At 53.6% G+C, this 24093-nt stretch overlaps 2 protein-coding genes across 15 annotated transcripts in view; one reads left to right on the top strand and one right to left on the bottom strand.

Moving 5' to 3' along the window:
* LOC140396947 (protein transport protein Sec24C-like) overlaps window positions 1–1675 on the bottom strand; it is a 44380-nt gene extending 42705 nt beyond the window's left edge. For 7 of the 12 annotated variants that reach the window (XM_072485903.1, XM_072485905.1, XM_072485901.1 and 4 more), the window contains exon 1: window positions 1438–1675. In XM_072485903.1, the coding sequence (XP_072342004.1) occupies window positions 1438–1443 (6 nt within the window). In that variant the 5' untranslated portion in view covers window positions 1444–1675. Of the gene's footprint in view, window positions 1–1384 lie in introns of all 12 variants that reach the window. The other 5 variants (XM_072485902.1, XM_072485904.1, XM_072485898.1 and 2 more) reach the window with 3 other exon arrangements.
* A 213-nt stretch (window positions 1676–1888) lies between these two features.
* On the top strand, window positions 1889–23847 carry nudt18 (nudix (nucleoside diphosphate linked moiety X)-type motif 18). Of its 3 annotated transcripts, none has more exons than XM_072485914.1 (5): window positions 1889–1909; window positions 16657–16773; window positions 16941–17094; window positions 20932–21145; window positions 23211–23847. In XM_072485914.1, the coding sequence occupies exons 3-5, from the start codon at window positions 16945–16947 to the stop codon at window positions 23810–23812; spliced, it is 966 nt and encodes a 321-aa protein (XP_072342015.1). In that variant the 5' UTR covers window positions 1889–1909; window positions 16657–16773; window positions 16941–16944; the 3' UTR covers window positions 23813–23847. The 3 variants fall into 3 exon arrangements, with proteins under 3 accessions (XP_072342015.1, XP_072342013.1, XP_072342014.1); XM_072485912.1 differs by lacking the exon at window positions 1889–1909 and adding an exon at window positions 14357–14441; XM_072485913.1 differs by lacking the exon at window positions 1889–1909 and adding an exon at window positions 14492–14617.
* The last annotated feature ends 246 nt before the right edge of the window (window positions 23848–24093 follow it).

A 24093-nucleotide genomic window follows, 5' to 3' on the forward strand; every position in this document is an offset into this window, starting at 1 on the left:
TTCACCCCATTAAGTCCCCTCAGGATCGTTCATAGGATCACCTCTAATTCTTCTCAACCCACAATGGATAGAGGGGCATAAGATATAGGAGCAGAATTAGGCCATTCGGCCCATCGAGTCTGCTCTGCCATTCGATCAGGGCTGATATTTTCTCATCCCCATTCTCCTGCCTTCTGGCTGAAGAAATTCCTCCTCATCTCAGTTTCAAAGGATCGCCCTTTTAGTCTGAGATGGTGTCCTCTGGTTCTAGTTTTTCCTCCCAGTGGAAACATCCTCTCCACGTCCCCTCTATCCAGGCCTCGCAGTATCCTGTAAGTTTCAATAAAATCCCACCTCATCCTTCTAAACTCCAACGAGCACAGACCCAGAGTCCTCAACCGTTCCTCATACGACAAGCTCTTCATTCCAGGGATCATTCTTGTGAACCTCCTCTGGACCCTTCCCAAGGCCGCACTTCCTTCCTTAGATACGGGGCCCAAAACTGCTCACAGTCTCCAAATGGGGTCTGACCAGAGCCTCATACTGCCTCAGAAGTACATCCATGCTCTTGTATTCTAGATCTGCCAACCATTCTCCATCCCAGGTATCGACCCAGTCCTCGTAAAACCAGAATTTTATCCACCTGAATGAAATCCTTGGATCCAAAGAATCTAACGACCCAAAGAAGAGTTCCAAAGCTTCCGTCCTTGGCAGATGAAGGCAAAGCCGCTAATCAGGGATGTGCGAGACCCGAATTGGAGGAGCGTTGGAATCCCCAGCTCGGAGGAGATTGGGGATAGAGAGGGATGAGCGCGAGGATTTCAAATTGGGAAGCTGAGCCGCAAATGGTGCCAAAGTCGGAGGGGTGAGCAGGCGGGAGATGCGGAGGTGGGACCCGGTGGGCTGTCGGGAGCAGAATTGTGGACGACTTCAGTGTTTGAGGAGGGCCGGATGTGGGGTGGGGCAGCAAGTGTGTTGGAATAGTCGTGTCCGGAGGTAACGGGTCTGGGGTCAGAAGCTGAGCTCACGGTAATAGGACCCCAGTCGGACAGTCCACAATGAGCACAGCCAGCGAAGTCACATCTGCTGGAGCCGACAGCAGACAGGCATTTCACAGAGAGAAGACAGGTCCGAGTGGTTCGCACTGCAGCTTCCCAACGCCAGGGTTCCAGGTTCGATTCCCGGCTTGGATCACTGTCTGTGCGGAGTCTGCACGTTCTCCCCCGTGCCTGCGTGGGTTTGCTCCGGGTGCTCCGGTTCCCTCCCGCAAGTCCCCGAAAGACGTGCTAGGAGTGAATTGGACATTCTGAATTCTCCCTGTGTATCCGAACAGACGTCGGAGTGTGGTAACTTCATTGCAGGGTTAATGTATGCCTACTTGTGACAATAACGATTATTAATATACCTACATATCGAGAGAGATGGATAGAGATACACATTCACATTCATCCACGTTACCAACATGAAGGAAGAGGCCTGAATTCTCGATCTGTCGCTGCTTCCGCCCGTTTTATCTGTTGCTTATTCATAGCGCTGTGCACATCCAATTCATCCCCAGTGTTGCCAGCATCAGTGTCTGCCAACCGCTTCTTGTCAAAGCAGCGACGGGGGAGGCTGCTAATGACTGACCTTTGTCGCATTCGCTGCCGCTGCCTTTCAAAGAGGTTTCAGCTGCAGGGTATCACATTGCGGAGAATCAAACTCGCAGTGCAGGTGGCGTCACGCACACGCACACACAAACACACACACACACATGATCAGCTTCTTAAAGGGGGAACGCATTTGTTTTCCAGCTCTGGAAAATGGTTCTGATGGCAATAATAAATAGTCTCAGTCGTGGGAGCAGAGTTCGATTCATTCAATGGAAACCAACTGCAGAAAACTGCAGGGATTTGGGGGTCCTCGTGCAGAAATCACAAACGGCTCGCATGTAAGTTCAGCAGGTAATCGGGAAGGCAAATGGAATGTTGGCCTTTATTTCAGAGGGACTGTAGTATAAAAACAGGGAAGTCTTGCGAAGACTATACAAGCACGAGTTAAACGGCACCTGGAATACCGTGAATAGTTTTGTTCCCTTATCGAAGGAAAGATGGACTGGCATTGGAGGCAGTCCGGAGAAGGTTCACTCGGTTGATCCCGGGTAGGGAGGGATTTTCTTCGGAGGTTGAGTAGGCCGGGCCTGTTCTCATTGGAGTTTAGAAGACCGAGAGGCGACCTTATTGAGACAGAGAGGATTCTGGGAGTGTGGCGCACAAAGACTCCGTGAGACGAATAGAGTGAAGTCGATGAGGCTTTAGTAAGCGTGTCTGTTCCCCAGCAGCCCGATAGTAAACTGGCCTGCGGGGGAAGGCACCGGCTTCTTATACTTCGCCTTCAGGGCGGAGTATGAGGTCAACGGCCAACCAGGACCCGGGATCTGTCAGCCAATGACATTAGGGCTTCCAGTCCCACATGACCCCCAATACATACTACCACATTCACCCCTTGTCAAAAATGAACCCGGCGGGGTGATGCTTCGTATGGTGGTAAGGGTTTACAGTACTGGTCCTGGGAGGATAGAACAGTTACATGGTAGTACAGTATTGGACAGTATCGTCCTGTTACAACTATTTACAGAGGATATAGGAAAAACAAAATGTTCATTGGACAGTCCATCTTTGTTTTACATCGACGCCACGAGTCGGTCGGGTGGTCTGGTCGTCCGTGTCAATCGCCTCGGCCCCGGCGGTGGTGGTGGTGCTTGTACCAGCGTTGTCGCCTCCGGGAGCCGCACGGTTTCAGCTGTCGGTGCAAAGGGGAGGGGGACTGATCCTCCTGGGAAGGGGGCGGTCGCGGGGTGCGGCGGTGGCAGGAAGGGGGGCGGTTGGGTTGATGGTGCCGGGGGGCTGTGCGTGGTGCCGGCGGGCGCCAGATCCCGCAGGGAGACAGTGTCCTGTCGGCCGTCGGGGTACTCCACGTAGGTGTACTGGGGGTTTGCGTGGAGGAGGTGAACCCTTTCGACCAACGGGTCCGCCTTATGTGCCCGCACGTGCTTTCGGAGCAGGATGGGTCCTGGGGCCGCCAGCCAGGTCGGCAGCGACGTTCCAGAGGAGGACCTCCTAGGGAAGACAAGGAGACGCTCGTGAGGCGTTTGATTAGTGCTCGTACATAATAACGACCGGATGGAATGGAGAGCGTCCGGGAGGACCTCCTGCCACCGTGAAACTGGGAGATCCCTGGACCGTAGGGCCAGTAGGACGGCCTTCCAGACCGTGCCGTTCTCCCTTTCTACTTGCCCGTTCCCCCGGGGGTTGTAGCTGGTCGTCCTGCTTGAAGCTATGCCCTTGCTGAGCAGGAACTGGCGCAGCTCGTCACTCATGAAAGAGGACCCCCTGTCGCTGTGGACGTATGCGGGGTAACCGAACAGCGTGAAGATGCTGTTCAGGGCTTTAATGACTGTGGCCGCGGTCATGTCCGAGCAGGGAATGGCAAAAGGGAAGCGGGAGTATTCGTCCACTACATTAAGGAAATACGCGTTGCGGTCGGTGGAGGGGAGGGGCCCTTTGAAATCGAGACTGAGGCGTTCAAAGGGACGGGAAGCCTTAATCAGGTGCGCTCCATCTGGCCTGAAAAAATGCGGTTTGCATTCTGCGCAGATGTGGCAGTCCCTTGTGACTGTACGGACCTCCTCTAAGGAGTATGGGAGATTGCGGGACTTGATGAAGTGGTAAAACCGAGTGACCCCTGGGTGGCAGAGGTCCTCGTGGAGGGCTTGGAGGCGGTCAATTTGTGCGTTGGCACATGTCCCGCGGGATAGGGCATCAGACGGCTCGTTCAGCTTTCCGGGCCGGTACAAGATCTCGTAGTTGAAGGTGGAGAGTTCGATCCTCCACCGCAAGATCTTGTCGTTCTTGATCTTGCCCCGCTGTGCATTATCGAACATGAAGGCTACCGACCGTTGGTCAGTGAGGAGAGTGAATCTCCTGCCGGCTAGGTAATGCCTCCAATGTCGCACAGCTTCCACTATGGCTTGGGCTTCCTTTTCCACTGAGGAGTGGCGGATTTCTGAGGCGTGGAGGGTTCGGGAGAAGAAGGCCACGGGTCTGCCCGCTTGGTTAAGGGTAGCCGCTAGAGCTACGTCAGAGGCGTCGCTCTCGACCTGGAAGGGGAGGGACTCGTCGATGGCGCGCATCGTGGCCTTTGCGATGTCCGCTTTGATGCGGCTGAAAGCCTGGCAAGCCTCTGTCGACAGCGGGAAAGTCGTGGTCTGTATTAGGGGGCGGGCCTTGTCTGCGTACTGGGGGACCCACTGGGCGTAGTATGAAAAGAACCCCAGGCAGCGTTTCAGGGCTTTTGGGCAGTGCGGGAGGGGAAATTCCATGAGTGCGCGCATACGTTCGGGGTCGGGGCCTATTATCCCATTGCGCACTACATAGCCCAGAATGGCTAGCCGATCGGTGCTAAAAACGCACTTGTCCTCGTTGTACGTGAGGTTCAAGGCTTTGGCAGTCTGGAGGAATTTTTGGAGGTTGGCGTCGTGGTCCTGCTGATCGTGGCCGCAGATGGTTACATTGTCGAGGTACGGGAACGTGGCCCGTAACCCATGTTGATCAACCATTCGGTCCATTTCCCGTTGGAAGACCGAGACGCCGTTTGTGACGCCAAAAGGGACCCGTAGGAAATGGTATAACCGCCCGTCTGCCTCGAAGGCTGTGTACTTGCGGTCACTTGGGCGGATGGGGAGCTGATGGTAGGCGGACTTGAGGTCCACGGTGGAGAAGACTTTATACTGGGCAATCCGATTGACCATGTCGGATATGCGGGGGAGAGGGTACGCGTCTAGTTGTGTGTACCTGTTGATGGTCTGGCTATAGTCAATGACCATCCTTTGTTTCTCCCCTGTCTTCACTACTACCACCTGCGCTCTCCAGGGACTATTGCTGGCCTGGATTATGCCCTCCTTTAGTAGCCGCTGGACTTCGGAGCGAATGAAGGTCCGGTCCTGGGCGCTGTACCGTCTGCTCCTAGTGGCGACGGGTTTGCAATCCGGGGTGAGGTTCGCAAACAAGGACGGGGATTGCACCTTGAGGGTGGCGAGGCCGCAGATAGTGAGTGGGGGTATGGGGCCGCCGAATTTAAACGTAAGGCTCTGTAGGTTACATTGAAAATCTAAGCCCAGCAAGGTGGGGGCACAGAGTTGGGGAAGGACGTTAAGTTTGTAGTTTTTGAATTCCCTCCCCTGTACCGTTAGGGTAACTATGCAGAATCCCTGGATCTGTACGGAGTGGGATCCTGCAGCTAGGCAAATCTTTTGTGCGCTGGGGAAGGTAGTTAAGGAACAGCGTCTTACCGTGTCGGGATGTATAAAACTTTCCGTGCTCCCGGAGTCGACTAGGCATGGCGTCTCGTGGCCGTTAATTAGGACCGTTGTCGTCGTCGTCTGGAGAGTCCGGGGCCGAGCCTGATCGAGTGTAACCGAAGCGAGCCGTGGTTGTAGTAGTGGGGTGGGGTCCGTTGTTGCCGTCCAAGATGGCGTCGGGGATGGACAAAATGGCCGCCCCCATACATCGCCCGTGGCTGAAGGGTCACAAGATGGCGTCGGGGGTGGACAAAATGGCCGCCCCCATGCGTCGTACAGGTCGGGGGCGGTCCAAGATGGCGGGGCCCCTCCTCCCCTCGTGGTGGTCGGGACCCAAAATGGCGGCGTCTGCGGGTCGCACATTGAGTGCTGGGGGGTCTGGGGGGCGCTAGGACCGCGCGGAGTTCCTGCATTGCGAGCGCCCGGGCCGCGGGCGCTAGGACCGCGCGGAGTTCCTTGACTGCGAGCGCCAGGGCCGCGGGCGCTAGGACCGCGCGGAGCTCCCTCGCCGGGGACAGCGGTGGTCAGGGCCCAGGCCGGCGGGTCAGTACTGCGAGCGCTGGGACCGTGAGGAGCTCCCTCGCCGGGGACGGTGATCGGGGTCCAGGTAAGTTGTATTGCCGGCGGGTCAGGCGTGGGGCGCGGGACGGGGGTGAGGGCCCAGGTCGGCGGCGCCGGCGGGTCAGGCGTGGGGCGCGGGACGGGGGTGAGGGCCCAGGTCGGCGGCGCTGGCGGGTCAGGCGTGGGGCCGTGAGCGCTGGCACCGCGCGGAGCTCCCTCGCCGGGGACAGCGGTGGTCGGGGCCCAGGCCGGCGGGTCAGGCGTGGGGCGCGGGACGGGGGTGAGGGCCCAGGTCGGCGGCTCCGGCGGGTCAGTCGTGGGGCCGTGAGCGCTGGCACCGTGCGGAGCTCCCTCGCCGGGGACAGCGGTGGTCGGGGTCAAGGTAGGTGGCGCCGGCGGGTCAGGCATGGGGCGCGGGACGGGGGTGAGGGTGGCGTTCGGGACGCGAAAAACCCCCTCCTCTCCGTGGAGAGTGTTGGCCGGCACCCAAATCGGGAGCGCCGGCGGCGGGTCGTACATGGACTGCGGGGAGGGGGGTTGGGGAGCGTAGGCGGCGTGCAGGGCTCCCAGTTCTCCCGGGACCGCGGTGGTCGGGAACCAAAATGGCGGCGCCTGCGGGTCGCACGTGGCGTGCTGGGGGGGTTGAGACGCATAGGCTGCCTGTAGGGCTCCCTGTTCTCCCGGGACGGCGGCGACCACGCGGGATCGGCACACCACCGCATAATGGCCCTTTTCCCCGCAGCTTTTGCAGATGGCTGCGCGGGCCGGACAGCGTTGTCGGGGTTGCTTCGCCTGGCTGCAGAAATAACAGCGGGCGCCCCCGGTGCGACTCAGCGTTTGGACTGCGCAAGCCTGTGGGGTGTCCGGGGGGGGGGGGTAGGGGGTTTGCCGCGGCGGGTACGTACGGGGCCCAATGGCCTGCCGCGCGGTCGGGGCCGTAGGCGCGGGTATTACGCGCGGCTACGTCCAGCGAGGCTGCCAGGGCCCGTGCCTCTGAGAGTCCTAGCGACTCTTTTTCTAGAAGTCTTTGGCGGATTTGGGAGGATTGCATACCTGCAACAAAAGCATCGCGCATTAACATGTCCGTATGTTCGTTTGCATTCACCGACGGGCAGCTGCAGGCTCGTCCCAAAATCAGCAGCGCGGCGTAGAACTCGTCCATCGATTCTCCGGGAGCTTGCCGTCTTGTCGCGAGCTGGTAGCGAGCGTAGATTTGGTTAACTGGGCGAACGTAGAGACTTCTCAGTGCTGCGAACGCCGTCTGGAAATCGCAGGTGTCTTCAATGAGGGTGAAAATCTCCGTGCTCACCCTCGAGTGCAGGACCTGCAGTTTTTGTTTGTCTGAGACTCGGCCTGTGGTCGATGTGATGTAGGCCTCAAAGCAAGTCTGCCAGTGTTTGAAGGCTGCTGCCGCATTCACTGCGTGGGGGCTGATCCTCAGGCATTCTGGAATGATCCTGAGCTCCATAGTCCTTTTTAGGCACGCTTAATAAATTGTGGCGCACAAAGACTCCGTGAGACGAATAGAGTGAAGTCGATGAGGCTTTATTAAGCGTGTCTGTTCCCCAGCAGCCCGATAGTAAACTGGCCTGCGGGGGAAGGCACCGGCTTCTTATACTTCGCCTTCAGGGCGGAGTATGAGGTCAACGGCCAACCAGGACCCGGGATCTGTCAGCCAATGACATTAGGGCTTCCAGTCCCACATGACCCCCAATACATACTACCACAGGGAGGGATTGACAGGGTCGATGCTGAGAGGATGTTTCCTCTTGTGGGAGAGTCTAGGACTAGGCGGCATCATCACAGAGTAAGGGATCGTCCATTTGAGACAGAGATGAGGAGGAATTTCTTCTCTCAAAGAGGGAGTGTATCTGTGGAATTCTTTACCGCAGAGAGCTGTCGAGGCGGGGTCGTTATGGTCAAGGCCGAGACAGATTTTTAAGGGGAATCGAGGGGATAAGGCGGGATAGTGGAGTTGAGGATTATATCAGATCAGCGATGATCTCTTTGAATGGAGGAGGGGACTCGATGGGCCGAGTGGCCTAATTCTGCTCCTGCGTCTTCGGGGGCAATTTAGCGTGGCCAATCCACCTACCCTGCACATCTTTGGGTTGTGGGGGCGAAACCCACGCAGACACGGGGAGAATGTGCAAACTCCACACAGACAGTGACCCAGGGCCGGGATCGAACCTGGGACCTCGGTGCCTTAGGCAGCAGTGCTAACCACTGCGCCACCGTTCCGCCCAAAAGTCAGGATGGATAAAGATAAACTATGAACTGGTTGGAGATTCTAAAACTAGGGGGCATAGCCTAAAAAATTAGGGCTGGACCATTCAGGAGAGATGTTAGGAAGAACTACTTCACTCAAAAGGTTTGGAATTCGCTCCCACAAACAGCAGTCGAAGTGAGAATAGTTGTTCATTTTAAATCTGAGACAGATAGATTTTTGTTGAGCAAAGGTATGAGTTAGGTTACAGATCAGCCTCAGATCTCGTTGAATGGCGGGACAGGCTTGAGGAGCTGGATGGCCTACTTCCATTGAGCGATGGGGGTCACATGACCCTCCCGATGTGCGCCCCTTAAAGGACCCAGCTACCACAGAGTACAAAGGTGTTGAGCAGAACTGGGAACTCTCCGCCATGTCAAATTTGAACTGCAGTGCAATGTATGTGCTGAATGTATTCACCTAATGCATGTATGATACTGTAACCTATGACCTGTGACCTGGAAGTAGTGATAGGAGCTGCTTCCAGGTACTGTACTGTAACCCCGGTGGGCTCCGCCCTCACCGGGGCCATATATAGACTAGCCGCCTGTGGGCAGCACTCATCTGTACAACCAACTCTGGCTAGGCAAGTTCATGATTAATAAAGCCTAATGTTCACTCGCTCTCGCTGCCTCTCGGTGAATTGAAGATATATCAGTACTTTTACAAATTTAATGAATAAAGTATAACTTGGTGGAAAAAATAATTTCGCGGATCAGCTGTATTCGCAGACATCTTCAACCTCTCTTTACAACAATCTGAGGTCCCAATCTGCTTCAAGAAGATGACCAACATCCCTGTACCAAAAAAAGCCAAGCAGCGTGCCTTAATGACTATCGTCCAGTGGCTCTGACATCCATCATCGTGAAATGCTTCGAAAGGTTAGTCATGGCACGAATCAACTCCAGCCTCCTGGATTGCCTTGATCCACTACAGTTCGCCTACCGCTGCAACAGGTCCACAGCAGACGCCATCTCCATGGCCCTGCACTCTACCCTGGAACACCTCGATAACAAAGACACCTATGTCAAACTCCTATTTATCGACTACAGCTCAGCCTTCAACACCATCACTCCTACGAAACTCATCTCCAAACTCCGTGGCCTTGGCCTCAGCTCCTCCCTCTGCGACTGGATCCTGAACTTTCTAACCCACAGGCCACAATCAGTAAGGATAGGCAACAACACCTCCTCCACGATCATCCTCAACACCGGTGCCCCACAAGGCTGTGTCCTCAGCCCCCTACTATACTCCTTATACACCTATGACTGTGTGGCCAAATTCCCCACCAACTCGATTCTCAAATTTGCTGATGACACCACCGTAGTGGGTCGGATTTCGAACAATGACGAGACAGAGTACAGGAATGAGATAGGGAATCTGGTGAACTGGTGCGACGACAATAATCTCTCCCTCAATGTCAACAAAACGAAGGAGATTGTCATCGACTTCAGGAAGCATAGTGGAGAACATGCCTCTGTCAACATCAATGGGAACGAAGTAGAAAGGGTTGAGAGCTTCACGTTTTTAGGTGTCCAGATCACCTTGTCCTGGTCCCCCCCATGCCGACACTATAGTTAAGAAAGCCCACCAACGACTCTACTTTCTCAGAAGACTGAGGAAATTTTGCATGTCAGCTACGACCCTCACCAACTTCTACAGATGCACCATAGAAAGCATTCTTTCTGGTTGTATCACAGCTTGGTATGGAGCCTGCTCGGCCCAAGACCGCAGGAATCTACAAAAGGTTGTGAATGTAGCCCAGCCCATCACGTAAACCAGCCTCCCATCCATTGACTCTATCTATAATTCCCGCTGCCTCAGAAAGGCAGCCAGCAAAATTAAGGACCCCACGCACCCATCTTCCATCTTCTTCCGTCAGGAAAAAGATCCCAAAGTTTGAGGTCACGTACCAACCGACTCAAGAACAGCTTCTTCTCTGCTGCCATCAGACTTTTGAATGGACCTACCTCGTATTAAGTTGATCTTTTCTCTACGCCTTGCTGTGACTGTAACATTATATTCTGCAGCCTCTCCTTCCTTCCCTCTGTACGATACGCATTGTTTGTTCAGCATGCAAGAAACAATACTTTTCACTGTCTACTAATACATGTGACAATAAATTAAACTTTTTAAAAACGAACCGATTCGATGAATTTCAGGGAAAGGATGGAGATGACGCCCAGCCTGAAAGTTTAACCTTTTCCCTCCACGGATACTGCTCGATCTTCTGGGTACTTTGCTCTTTTTCTGCACTTATTTTTTCAAATCTTTTTTTTTCATTCTGCTTGGCTGAGATGTGGGTGTCACAAGGCCAGCATTTGTTGCCCATCCCTCATTGCCCTTGAACTGAGTGGCCAAGATCATTTCAGCGGGCAGTTAACAGTCTACTACATTTCTGTGGGTCTTGAAGCACTTGTCGGCCATCGAGTCAAAGATAGGGTCACAGAGTTTTACAGCACAGAGAGAGACCCTTCGGCCCATCGTGTGTGCACCGGTCATCAAGCACCTAGCCATTCTAATCCCATTCCCCAGCACTAGGCCCGAGGCCTTGTCTGCTACAGCATTTCAAGAGCTCATCTAAACACTTCTTAATAGTTGTGGGAGTTCCTGCCTCGACCACCTTTTCAGGCAGCGAGTTCCAGATTCCCACCACCCTCTGGGTGAAAAGGTTCTTCCTCAAATTCCCTCTAAACATCCTGCCCCTTCCCTTAAATCTGTGCCCCCTGGTTATTGACCCTCTACTAAGGGGGAAAGTTCCTCTCTATCCACCCTATCTGTGTCCCTCATAATGTTGTCCACCTCAATCAGGTCCTCCCTCAGCCTTCTCTGCTCCAAGGAAAACAACCCCAGCCTAACCAGCCTCTCTCCATAGCTGAAACGCTCCAGCCCAGGCAACATCCTGGTGAATCTCCTCTGCAACCTCTCTAGTGCAACCACATCCTTCCTATAGAGTGGCGACGAGAACTGCACACAGTACTCTAGCTGTGACCTAACCAGTGTTTTATACAGCTCCATCATGACCTCCCCGCCCTTATATTCTATACCTCGGCTAATAAAGGCAAGTATCCCATCAGCCTTCTTAACCACCTTATCTACCTGTCCTGCTGCCTTCAGGGATCTATGGACATGTACCCCAAAGTTCCTCTGTACGTCCCACCGTCCATTGTGTATTCCCTTGTCTTATTAGTCCCCCCACAATACATCACCTCACACTTATCAGGGTTAAATTCCATTTGCCACCAATCGGCCCATGTGATCAGCCAGTCCTGTAATCTAAGGCTCTCCTCCTTGCTCTTTACCACAACACCCAACTCGGGTCTCGATCATTAATGTGCACTGCAAACAGCAAGGGACCCAGTACCAATCCCTCCGGTATACCAGTGGACAGTGGCTCCCAGTCACAAAAACGACCTTCCATTCTTACCTCCTGCCATCAAGCCGATTTTGGACCCAATTTGGATCCCGTGGGATCTTCCCTTCTTGAGCAGCCTCCCACGCGGAACCTTGTCAAGACCAGGAAACGTTGGTGAAACATTCACACTTGGTCACAGTCTGATGGTTCGCGTTCCTGAGACTGTCACTTTCAATTTCGGAATTTTAGTGTTCACTGAATTTAAATTCTACCAGCTGCCGGGGTGGCATGAGAACCTGTGCCCCCAGAACGTGGGCCTGTGGATTACTGGTCCAATGACATTATTGTAGTGTTCTTTGTGATTGTTATTTTCAGAATGTTCAGGTAGACACAGAAGCTGAGTTCAACAACAAATCTAACATCTATTACACTACTTCTGGAAGCTCGACCACTTACTCCTACCATAGAATTTACAGTGCAGAAGGAGGCCATTTGGCCCATCGGGCTGCACCAGCTCTTGGAAAGAGCACCCTACGTAAGCCCACATCGCCACCCTGTCCCTGTAACCCACCTAACCGAAGGGTAATTTCGCACGGCCAATCCACCTAACAGCACATCTTTGGACTGTGGGAGGAAACCGGAGCACCCGGAGGAAACCCACGCATACACGGTGAGAACGTGCAGACTCCATACAGACAGTGACCCGAGCCGGGACTCGAATCTGGGACCCTGGAGCTGTGAAGCAACGGTGCTTTTTAAAAATAAATTTAGAGTACCCAATTCATTTTTTACAATTATGGGGCAATTTAGCGTGGCCAATTTCACCTGCCCTGCACATCTTTGGGTTGTGGGGGTGAGACCCGCGCAGACACGGGGAGAATGTGCAAACTCCACATGGACAGTGACCCGGGGGCGGGATCGAACCTGGGACCTCAGTGCCGTGAGGCAGCAATGCTAACCACTGCGCCACCGTGATGCCCTTGAAGCAACTGTGCTAACCACTCGTGCTACCAAGTATGAATCTAGTAATCTACAATTTACCCTCTCTAACACTTGTCTCCACACTCCATCTATAACTGTACTCTGCCCTCTCTCGACCTCTCCTCTGCACTCTCTCTGGCCCTCTCCCAGAAGCCTGAGAGTCGGTGCTTTATATAGTTCTGCATCTAGCTCCATCTAGTGGTCAATTGTGATAGGACATTGAAATGAAAATGAATATCGCTTATTGTCACAAATGACGTTACTGTGAAAAGCCCCTAGTCGCCACATTTCGGCCTGTTCGGGGAGGCTGGTACGGGAATTGAACCGTGCTGCTGGCCTGCTTTAAAAGCCAGCTATTTAGCCCTGTGCTAAACCAGCCCCATAACCATTAACCCTTCGTATACTAGACATTCTACATAATGTCACAATTACCACTCCACCACCACCACCTCCCCAGTTTTAATATCAATATTCCATATTTAGTTCCAAGGAAGAGTCATGTGCACTCAAAACATTCACTCTGTTTCTCTCTGCACAGATGGTGCCAGGCCTGCTGGGTTTATCCAGAACGTCCTGTTTCCATTTCAGATCTCCAACTATTTTGCTGCCGTTCCAGCATTGATCTTGCAACGTTCAGGAGAGTTGGAACCCACAGCCTTTTGTTTGAGTTGATCTGGGATTGCTCTGTGTGAAGAAAGGCTTCCCGAGTTCATTGCTAGCTTAAAGTGTTGGAATGTGGAAAATGTCAACGATGCAATGGAAAATCAAGATGCAGCAATAAATCCACAATAAACTGGATTATTCTCCTGAATTATTGTGATTGTGCCGATTGAATAAGGTACACGTTGGTTGAATGGCAATAAATGTACACACACAGATTTCAGTGTCCTTTCTTTTGATCAATATTTAAATGGTCTCGGAGATCGGAAGAAACATCAAATTTCCCACAACTTCAATTTTATATTTCAAAGGATTGGGTGGGGACGGAGGTCAAGTGGCACTCAATGAATTGGCTCCTCTGACGAGGATCCTGAAAAGTGAATCTCTGAGGGGGGGGGGTAAAACATCCTCGAGAGGAAATGGCAACGGGCGCAGGGTCGAATTGGGAGTTCCGTTTTCAGGGATTGTCACACCAGTTTGGTCCGGTACCAAACATTTGCATGTTCTCCCCGTGTCTGCGTGGGTTTCCTCCGGGTGCTCCGGTGTCCTCCCGCAGTCCAAAGATGTGCAGGTTAGGTGGGGTTACGGGGGTATCGCGTGGGGGGGGGGTTGCGGAGGGACTACGGCCAGGGTGGGTGCCGACTCGATGGACCGAATGCGATTCGATGGATTGATCAAGTTTCGCTGGAGGGAGGGAGTGTGGTCTATTTCCCCCTCGATCTGGGTTGCCCACACTGGACTTTTTAAACATCTGAAATTGGTCCGGGGGAGGGAGGGGTGACATGGTGGCGCAGTGGTCAGCACTGCTGCCTCACGGCGCCGAGGACCCAGGTTCGAGCCCGGCCCCGGGTCACTGTCCGTGTGGAGTTTGCACATTCTCCCCGTGTCTGCGTGGGTCTCACCCCCACAACCCAAAGATGTGCAGGGTAGGTGGATTGGCCGCGCTAAATTGCCCCTTAATTGGAAAACAATGAATTGGGTACTCTAAATTTATATTGGCAAAACATTCTTTCTGGGAAGGTGTCCAGCACAGAGTGGCCGAATATCCCCCCCCTGTGTGTGTTGACCCAGTGCAAACAATAGACTCTCTCACTCTCCCCTCCCTGCAGCCCAGGAGGGGGCGGGACCCGGCGCCGCCCTGATTGACGGCCGCCTGGGCCAATCGCGGCGCGCGCCGCCGCTTTGGGTCACAGACGCGATGACGCGACGGCGGATGGGGAAGAGTGGGCGGGGCCGAACCGGCCGGCGTCCCCATGACAACGGGGCCTGGGCCTGTCCGAGGCCTGGCGCTGGATGGAATGGTCAGTGGGTGGGGAAGCGGGGGTTGGGGGGGGTGAATGATCCCGGCCGCCCCCTCAGCCCTCTTCCCCCAGCCTGGCCGCCTCCTCTTCACCGCCATTATTAATAAAGCCCTGCGGGAGGGGCTGTGTGCATGGAGGGGAGGACATGCTGCAGTTTGACAGCAGCTGCACTGAAGGTGAAGCTGGGTCAATGGCACATGGGGCGGGGTCACGTGGGGAAAGGAAGCCCTGCCTTGCTATAGCCACTTCCCCATCTCCCCTCCCCCCAGCCGGGCGGCCAATGGGATGCAGCCGCGGTCCTCGCGTGCGGAGCGCCGCAGCCAATTTGCTCGCAGCAAGCTCCCGCCATCGGGCAATCATATCCGATGGGGGGGGGGGGGGGGGGGAGCCACCAGGACTCCACCCACCCCCCTCCCCCGCCCGAGATTCAGTCGGACCCTCCGGTCTGACGTCTCGATTGTGCCCCGCCTGCGGGGGCGCCCTCCGACGGTGCGGCACCCTCTCGGTACGGCACCACGGCTGGAGCCAGGGGGTGCTGCCCTCCATTTGCCGCGCACGTGAGTCTCCAGAGAGGGGCTTGCACCCACAAACCTCCGAACCGGACGCGGATGGTTCCCAAGGCCGAAAGGTGTCAGTAGTCTAATTTCTCAATCAAAGGGTCAGTGTAGACCCGATGGGCCGAATGGCCTCTTGCACTGTAGGGATTCTATGATTCAATGAATAAATGACAGCACAGGGTTCCCCGAAGGCAAATCGTATTTGACACCTGGATGGGTGCGGGTGGATGGCATTTAGCACCACGCAGTGATGTGTTCTGTTCGGCTGCTTAAGGAGGGGAACGATGAATATATTGGCCAAATGTTAAAGGGGCCTGGAGGTGTGCACAGTAGCTTTGAAGGGCAGGTTCAGGAAGCAGTTAAAAAAACATAAGGGATCCTGGACTTTATTAGTCGAAGAATAGAATACAAAAACAAGGAAGCTGTCTCAAATCTGCCTTGACAGAAGTGTTATGCTCAATTCTGGACACCACACTTCACCAAGGCTTTCGGAGAGAGATCAGACGGGCTTTCCAATAACGGCAGCTGGGATTTGGGTCTTTAGTTGACACGGAGAGTCTGTAGAAGCTGAGATCATTCTCCCTTGAGCTGCAAAAGTTAAGAGGAGGCTTTGATGGAGCTGCTCAAATTTATGAAGGGCTTTAGCAGACAAAGTGAAGAGAAGGGTGGCACTGTGGTTAGCACTGCTGCCCAGCACCAGGGACCTGGGTTTGATTCGGACCTCGGGTGACTGTCTGTGCGGAGTCTGCATGTTCTCCCCATGTCTGCGTGGGTTTCCTCCGGGTGGTCCAGTTTCCTCCCACAGTCCAAAGATGTGCAGGTTAGGTGGATTGACCACACTAAATTGCCCCTTAGTGTCCAGAACAAAAGTTAGGTGAGGATATGGGGCCAGGGCAGGGGAGTGGGCGCATGTTCTTCCAGGAGTCCGTACAGACTCGATGGGCTGAATGGCCTCCTTCTACACTGTAGAGATTTTATGAGGGTGACGTGGCGAAGGGTCAGTGAACAGGATTTAGGATGATTGGCAAAAGGAGCAGCTGTAACAGCGACTTGCAGTGATCCGGAATGGAAGGGTAGTGGGAGCAGATTTATTGAACCCAAAAGAGAATTGGATATATACCTGAACGGGCTATGAGGTTAGCTTTACTAAAGAGCCGCCACGAGGATGATGGGCCGAATGTCTGTCTCCAGTGCTGTATTGTTCTCGGATTCCATTACATTTGCAAAGGGGCACAGTCTCCAGGTTTGACCTGATAGTTTCACTTTTTCAGTTCCAACATTTCTGCAGGAAAGGCTCATTTACTACCCACCCCTTGTTGCTCTGAGAAGGTGCTGCAGGACCTTGTGAAACCATTGCGAACTTTGTGGGAAAGTCGTAAACTGAGGGAACGGTAATGTACGTCCTCATCAACAGGGTGCGGAACCTGGAGATGGTGCTGTTCCCATAATGTTGCTCCCTTTCCAGCAGTCCTGTGGAGTTGGTGGCTGCAGTTTATCCGACAGGTCATTTACGTCACTCAAAAGTCACGGTGGGGGAAGGAACATTATATTGAGGGCAGTGGCAAGAAAATGAGAAATGGAAGCTGGAGTTGACCTCCTGCCATGTTGGGATTGCCTTTCCTTCCTCTTGACCTGAATTCTCTCCTCTTTTTTCCAAGGCGCTGACTCTCGTGGGATAGCAGTCAGGAGCAGGAATCCTGTTGGAATTTCCCCTTCCTGGAACAGAGGCACTGAGTCCGATTGTGGTGCCAAATCGATGCCCCTATTGAGGCCAGGTAACGCAGCAATTGTCCACGTCGCCTATTTCAAAATGCCTTTTTCCTTGTGTTTCCTTCAGTCCTTGTGTTGTTTCAAACCTCACGTTTCTGTCAAGAGTTTTATTTAAAAAACACCACGTGCTCTGACGAGAAGAGTCTGTTGAACAATGTCTATTTATTCACAGAGACATGGACTCGGTTGAAAATCAACTCGAGCTCCTTTTGAAAGGAGGAGGCATCGAGATGCAAGAGTACGACTCCCCGCTGGAGGAAGTGGTGCCCGTGACTGTGCGGAAGACAGTTTGCTACATTGTCGCTGCCATAATAGTGAACGAGCAGGTAAGACGAGACCCTCCCTGGCCTACAGCCATGTTTGAATAGAGTCCTGACAGGAAAATGGCCCAAGAGCTGTGTGCTGCACTGCATTCGATTCCTATCCCGGCTGCTCTGCCCATCCCTAATTGCCCTTGAGGGGGACAGTTACGAGTCAACCACATTGCTGTGGATCGGAACCAGAGGCCAGGCCAGGTAAGGGTGGCAGATTTCCTTCCCGAAAGGAACCAGATGGGTTTTTACGACAATCGACAATGGTTTTGTGGTCATCGTTCCACTTTTAATTCCAGATGTTTTATTGAATTCGAATTTCACCATCTGCCCTGGTGGGATTTGAACTGGTGTCCCCCAGCGGGTCACTCTCGGTGTCTGGGTGACTAGTCCAGTGAGATTACCACCGCCTCCCCTGTCTCACTTCAAACGATGCTGAGGCAGTCTCCAGAACATCGAGGACTGTCCACTATGAGAGGCAGCCAGGGCGGGACAGCAGGTGACACAAAATCTGGCAGTATTGTGAAATGTAAATGAGGAGGCAGTGGGTAAATGTCAGCCGGGCACAGTCAGGCTGGTGGAATGGGCGGACTTGAGGGCCGATGAAATCTAACCCAGAGATGTGCAAAGCGAATCAATTTGTCCGGAAGAACGAGGAGAGAGAGGAAACTTGAAATGAGAGGTACAATTCGAACGAGTGTGCAGGAGCAGAGGGTGGGTGGGCAGGTTGAGAAAGCGCCCAAATGAGCAGACAAGAACCTCGGGTTTATAAGTAGCGAGTACAAAGCAAGGAGGTTCCGGTGAGCCTGATAAAACACTGGTTTGCATTGTGTCCGATCCTGTGCACCACACACGTGAGCAAGGACGCAAAGGCATTAGAGAGGATCCCGGAACAGATTCCCGAGAATGGTCTCCGGGATGAGGAGCTTCAGTGACGGGGATAGATTGGAGAAGTTGGGACTGTCCTCCTCGGAGGAGAGGAGGTTGAGAGGATAGAAATAGAGGTCTTCAAAATCAGGAGGAGCCTGGACAGAGCCGATAGGGAGAAAGAGTTGATGGAAGGTTCAAGGACGCCGCAGATTTAAGTTGACCGGCAGGAGGAATGAGACGAGGAGAAAGCTTTTCACGCAGCGAGTGATTCCGGCCTGGAATGCACTGCCCACAGAGTGGTGCAGGTAGGTTCCACTGTGAATTTGGAAAGTTAATTGGATGAGGTAAATTGGATATAATGACCTGATGAGAGGACATTTGACCCAGCCTGAATGGTCTCCCCTGTGCTTTGAGTCCACATTGTGACTGTCTCTGGCTTCTCCTTTCAAAACTCTATGGCACATCCCATCCGTGAGATAGTCTCCTTGTTCCCGTCTTCGGCCACGGTTTGCTTCTGGAGGGACGTGGAAGGTGCCAGTTCTTGTTGTGGATTTGGAATGGGTAGCAGCAGAACCATGGGGGGGGGGGGGGGGGGGGGGGTGATGAAGAACTCGCACTTTGAGTGATGGAAGTGCGATCAGTGGCAAGAAGTTTGGGTTCTACCATGACCGCTCAGCTCCGCGTCTCACTGCAGCCTTGATCCAAACATGGATGCAAGGGCTGAACTCCAGAGGTGAGAGTGACTGCCCTTCACACCAAGCCAGTTTTCGACCGAGTGTGGCATCAAGGTGCACGAGCAAAACGAGTCAATGTGGGCAAACCCTCCACTGGTTGGAGCCACACCTGGCACAAAGAAATTCAGGTTGATTTATCTTGCGTGATGAGTACAAGACAAAAAACTTTGATACGGTGCCTCTTTTTGCAGCAATGCAGCAGCTACATAAGCAGCTCGGAGGCTGGGGTTTCCGTGAACAACTCAGTTCCTGACCACACCACTGTCCTGCCCATCACAAGTCAGGAGTGCGATGGAATACTTCCCACTTGCCTGGATGAGTGCAGCTTTCCTTCATTCTTGCTGGGTCAACATCCTGGCATTCCCTATCTAACAGCGCTGTGGAGGCACAGACACCACCCCACTGCAGCAGACCAAGAGGGCAGCCCACACCCCTTACCTCAGTGGCGTTTCGGGGAGCGAACCTCAACGCTCGCTCGCATCCCATGAATGAAGAAGAGAGGCCTGCCCTCGGACACGATGCTTCGAGAGTCCAGAGGCAGGTACTGCTCAGGGAGGTTCATGTAGCTTAGGTTTCATTAGAGGAGTTTAAGAGTAAGAAAGTCTTGCTGCAAACCATACCTGGTGCGTGTTTGGTTTTGGGCTCAGGAAGGATTGTACATATCCTGGACGGATTGTGGCGAAGGTTCACTAGATTGACTGCTGTGAGGAAACATTCAGCAGGATGGCTGTGAATACTCTGGAGATGAGAAGAATGAAGATGATCTGACTGAAATATATTGGAGGGGATGGACGAATCAGTGATTCGGTAAAAAGCATCACTGAACTACCCAGCCTGGTAGAATGAGGGAGAAAAAGTAGACCGGGAGCGAAGGCGTTCTCATTCCGAAGTCCTGGACAGAATGTTAGAACGGTATAGTGTTCACTATTTTACACACAAATTTGCACAGAGGGCAGAGCATGGAGCAAGTTGCATTTTAGCAGTTTGCGAGTAAATCAAATGAAGAGACGAGAGAATTGTGTTCAATAAAGAGAGACAGTTAGAGTGATCACAACAGTGAAGTGGTCACCTTCCGAAAGGATTATAGGCTGTTCTCCCCTCTGAGGATCACCACATGGTGGCACCACTGGGCAGCACGGTGGCACAGTGGTTAGCACTGCTACCTCACAGTGCCAGGGACCCGGATTCGATTCCGGCCTCGGATGACTGTCTGTGCGGAGTTTGCACGTTCTCCCCGTGTCTGCGTGGGTTTCCTCCGGGCGCTCCGGTTTCCTCCCACAGTCCAAAGATGTGCAGGTTAGGTGGATTGGCCACGCTAAATTGCCCCTTAGTGTCCAAAAATGTTAGGTGGGGTTACGGGGAGGGGGTGGAGGCGTGGGCTTAAGCTTAAGTAGGCTGCTCTTTCCAAGGCCCAGTGTCGACACGGTGGGCCGAATGTCCTCCTTCTGCACTGCAGGGATCCTATCATGATTAACCGCACCTCGGGCGAGGGGCAAGGTTGAGAAGGCAGGGCCTTCATGAATAACCTCAGCCAGTCCGGGAATTGAACCCGCGCTGCTGGCCTCGCTCTGCATCACCAACCGACCGTCCAGCCAACTGAGCTACGGCCGGACCAAACATTCCTCTCTATTGCGAACTAGAAGAAACTCAAGAGCGCCTGTAATGTGTGCAACTGGACAGTGATTGTCAGCGGTGTGTCGATCAGGAAGTGGGCAGGGGTCACAAAATCAGCTTGAAGCGGGTTGGCGCCTGTTTTCTTCCCTGGTGTTTGATAGACTGTTCGCCCTGACAACTCTGCCTTCTCATGCCGAAGGCTGTGCTGGGTCCTGGCGGATAGTCAAAGGCACGGAATTGTTGGCGAACCTCCAGAGGACGTTGTCATAACCCGCACGGAGCTTACGGGTTGGGAATTACGATTGTATTCCCGTGTCCCTTGTGGAATACGGGCTTCCCTGCTCAGAGGGCGAGGGGTAGCTCAATTAACATTGTGAATAAGGTCGGCCAGTTGGGGAACCACCAGGAGCGGTGTACCTTAAACCTTGTAAATAAACCCTTGTTTCGACACGGTGTGGGTTCCCCGTGAATTCCCGGCAAGCTGGGGTGCAGGCTTTCGACAGGTCGAGCTGGCCGCTGGTTGCAGTTATTACGGTTGAGGATTTTTGCCCACCCGTTTCCCCCCCCCCCCCCTTGTAAAGACTGAAAAGTTTGCAGACTGCGCGACTAAACCTTCCTTGTTTCAACCATGCAGAAAGAGGTGGTGATGATGCAGGAGGCGAAGCAGGAGTGTTACGGCAAGTGGTACCTTCCAGCAGGGAGAATGGAACAAAACGAAACAATCGTCCAGGCCGTGAAGAGGGAGGTTCAAGAAGAAACGGGTTTGGAGTGCGAGCCGTACACCCTGCTGAGCGTGGAAGAGAGAGGCCCTCGCTGGATCCGTTTCGTCTTCCTGGCGAGAGTTACAGGTTTGCGTTTCTATTTGGAGCAGGAGTTAGTGGAGTTCGCCAATGAAGGAGGGGGTGTGAGGGCTGGATAGCGAGTTTGGAGCACACGCATGAACTATGAGTGCGGTCACGCTGACATGCGGAGCGGGACGGTGTGTCGTGTGTATCCAACACCGACCGTCAGATGCTGAGTGTTAATCGGAAACTCCTCGACAAGAGTTGAGCATTAGGATCATGGCGATGTGATATTGGGGCAACAAAAGGATCCATTTTAATTTTGGTAAACACAAAATGGATGCAGCAAACATCTGCCAGAATGCTTAGATGATTTTGGTAATAATAATCTTTACCGGAAATACACCAGGAGTTGAATGGAAATACACCAGGAGTTGAAAGAAGAGGGGGAAGCGCTGGTAGAAGAGTTGAAGGGTAAATGGGAGGAGGAGCTGGGGGAGGAGATCGAGGAAGGTCTGTGGGCTGATGCCCTAGGTAGGGTTAATTCCTCTTCTTCGTGTGCCAGGCTTAGCCTGATACAATTTAAGGTGGTTCATAGAGCGCACTTGACGGGGGCGAGGTTGAGTAGGTTCTTTGGGGTAGAGGACAGATGTGGAAGGTGCTCAGGCAGCCCGGCGAACCATGTCCATATGTTTTGGTCATGCCCGGCATTGGAGGGGTTCTGGAGAGGAGTGGCGGGAGCAATATCTCAGGTGGTGAAAGTCCGGGTCAAGCCAAGCTGGGGGCTAGCAATATTTGGAGTAGTGGACGAACCAGGAGTGCAGGAGGCGAAAGAGGCCGGCATTCTGGCCTTTGCGTCCCTAGTAGCCCGGCGAAGGATCTTGCTAATGTGGAAGGAGGCGAAGACCCCCAGCCTGGAGGCCTGGATAAATGATATGGCTGGGTTCATAAAGTTGGAGAGGATTAAGTTCGCCTTGAGAGGGTCTGCGCAGGGGTTCTACAGGCGGTGGCAACCGTTCCTAGACCATCTCGCGGAGCGTTAGAGGAAGGTCGGTCAGCAGGAGCCGCAACCGGGTGGGGGGGGGGGGGGGGGGGGCTGCCTGGGAGGGTGGATGAGCAAGAGATAACATGAAGGGTTGGGGAAACTGGCACGTACGGGAGAGGGCCAGTGTACAAAGCTGTGTAAATATATCATTTTGCCATGTATATATCTTGCTCTGCGCGATTTCTCGGTTTTTTTTGTTACGGGGGGGGGGGTTATTGTTTGTGAGGGAGAGAAATTGTGTTAAAAAACTTTAATAAATATATATATATATTTTTAAAAAGAATCTTTACTGGTGTCACAATTTGGCTTACCAATGAAGTTACTGTGAAAAGCCCCTAGTCGCCACACTCCGGCGCCTGTTCAGGTACACAAAGGGAGAACTCAGAATGTCCAATTCACCGTCTTTCGGGACTTGTGGGAGGAAACCGGAATACCCGGACGAAACCCACGCAGACACGGGGAGAACGTGCAGACTTGGCACAGACTCAAGGCGGGAATCGATCCCGGGTCCCTGGCGCTGTGAAGCAATAGTGCTAACCACTGTGCTACTGTAATTGTCACACTTTAGCAACTGTACCCACTGGCTGTGTAAACAGCATTCTGTTAATGTTAACCTGCCGTGCCAACACTTTGCAGAGATTATTCCTGCCTTCACCTGGAGATTTTGAACTTGCCGAGCCAGTTTTCAGCATTGGTGAGCATAAATTGAGGGTGTCGTAGAACTGCTTCCCGAAGAAAAGATCAGCGCGGTGGCACCGTGGTCAGCACTGCTGCCTCATTGCGCCAGGGGCCTCGGGCGACTGCCTGTGCAGAGTCTGCACGTTCTCCCTCCTGTCGGCGTGGGTTTCCTCCCACAGTCCAAAGACGGGCAGGTTAGGTGGACTGATTGCCCCGCAGTGTTCAAAGATTAGGGGGGTTGCGGAGCTGGGGCGGGGAGATAGTGCCGAGGTAGAGTGCTCTTTCGGAGGGCCAGTGCAGACTAGATGGGCCGAGTGCCCCCCCCCCACCCCCCCGGGTTCTGTGAAAAGGTCTGTTCTGTTTTCGATTGCCGTTCCAAGTTGACATTATGGACTGGTCCATTTGCAGGTGGAAATATGAAGAGCACCTCGGAGAGCGACACCGAATCCTTGCAGGCCAAATGGTGGGACAGAGTGTCACCGCTTCCACTGCGAGCCCGGGACATCCTCAATCTCATCTCCTTCGCAGTGAAGCACAAAGAGAAGGCGTCCCACCCAGTGACCATCCCGGTGGAGCTGCCCTGTCCTGTGGTGTGCCACAGGGTGCTGGCGGCCTTCCTCAACCGAAGCAACGACCTGTGGCTGCTGGTGAACAACCCGGGCCGCCCTCACTTCCCGGTGACGGCCTGCGGCTCCTCCTCGGCCGACCTGTCCTGCAGCATCGAGGTGGCCATCTACAGACTCGTCAAAGAGTGCTTGAAGGACCCCCAGGTGAAGGTGAAAATGCACGGCATCCTGGGCCTGCAGCACAGCGGGACCGTGCCAGGGAAGACCGACGGGGTTTGCTTCAACGTCCTCGTGACTGTCGCCCAAGTGGAGTCGAAGTACAGCCCCTTCCCTCCAGACGTCAACAACGCAAAGTATGCTTGGCACAAAGTGGATGATGATGATTTAAAGATTCAGTTGTTAGAGCGGTTGTCCTTCTCTTCTGTTGTGCCATTCTTGAATTGAAGGGAAATGATGGAATAAAGACAGGTTTAATTGTGCTGGACAGCTGTTCGTCCATGAAATGATCATCCCCCCCCCTTTGCAGAACCGACACCAGAAATAGCGTCCCTGCATCACCAAGAGAGAACCCTCGATTGGTGGTGGTGCTGAGACAAACACACCAGGTATGAATGTCCCGTGAGTGCACGCGCGAGTGAGTGAAGGAGGGGATCAATGAACGTGGGAGGGGAAATGTGTGTGGGAGTGAGCTACTGAGTGAGGGTGAGGGAGAGTGCGAGCGTGCG

This window comes from Scyliorhinus torazame, chromosome 20, assembly GCF_047496885.1.
Source record: "Scyliorhinus torazame isolate Kashiwa2021f chromosome 20, sScyTor2.1, whole genome shotgun sequence".
NCBI lineage: Eukaryota > Metazoa > Chordata > Chondrichthyes > Carcharhiniformes > Scyliorhinidae > Scyliorhinus > Scyliorhinus torazame.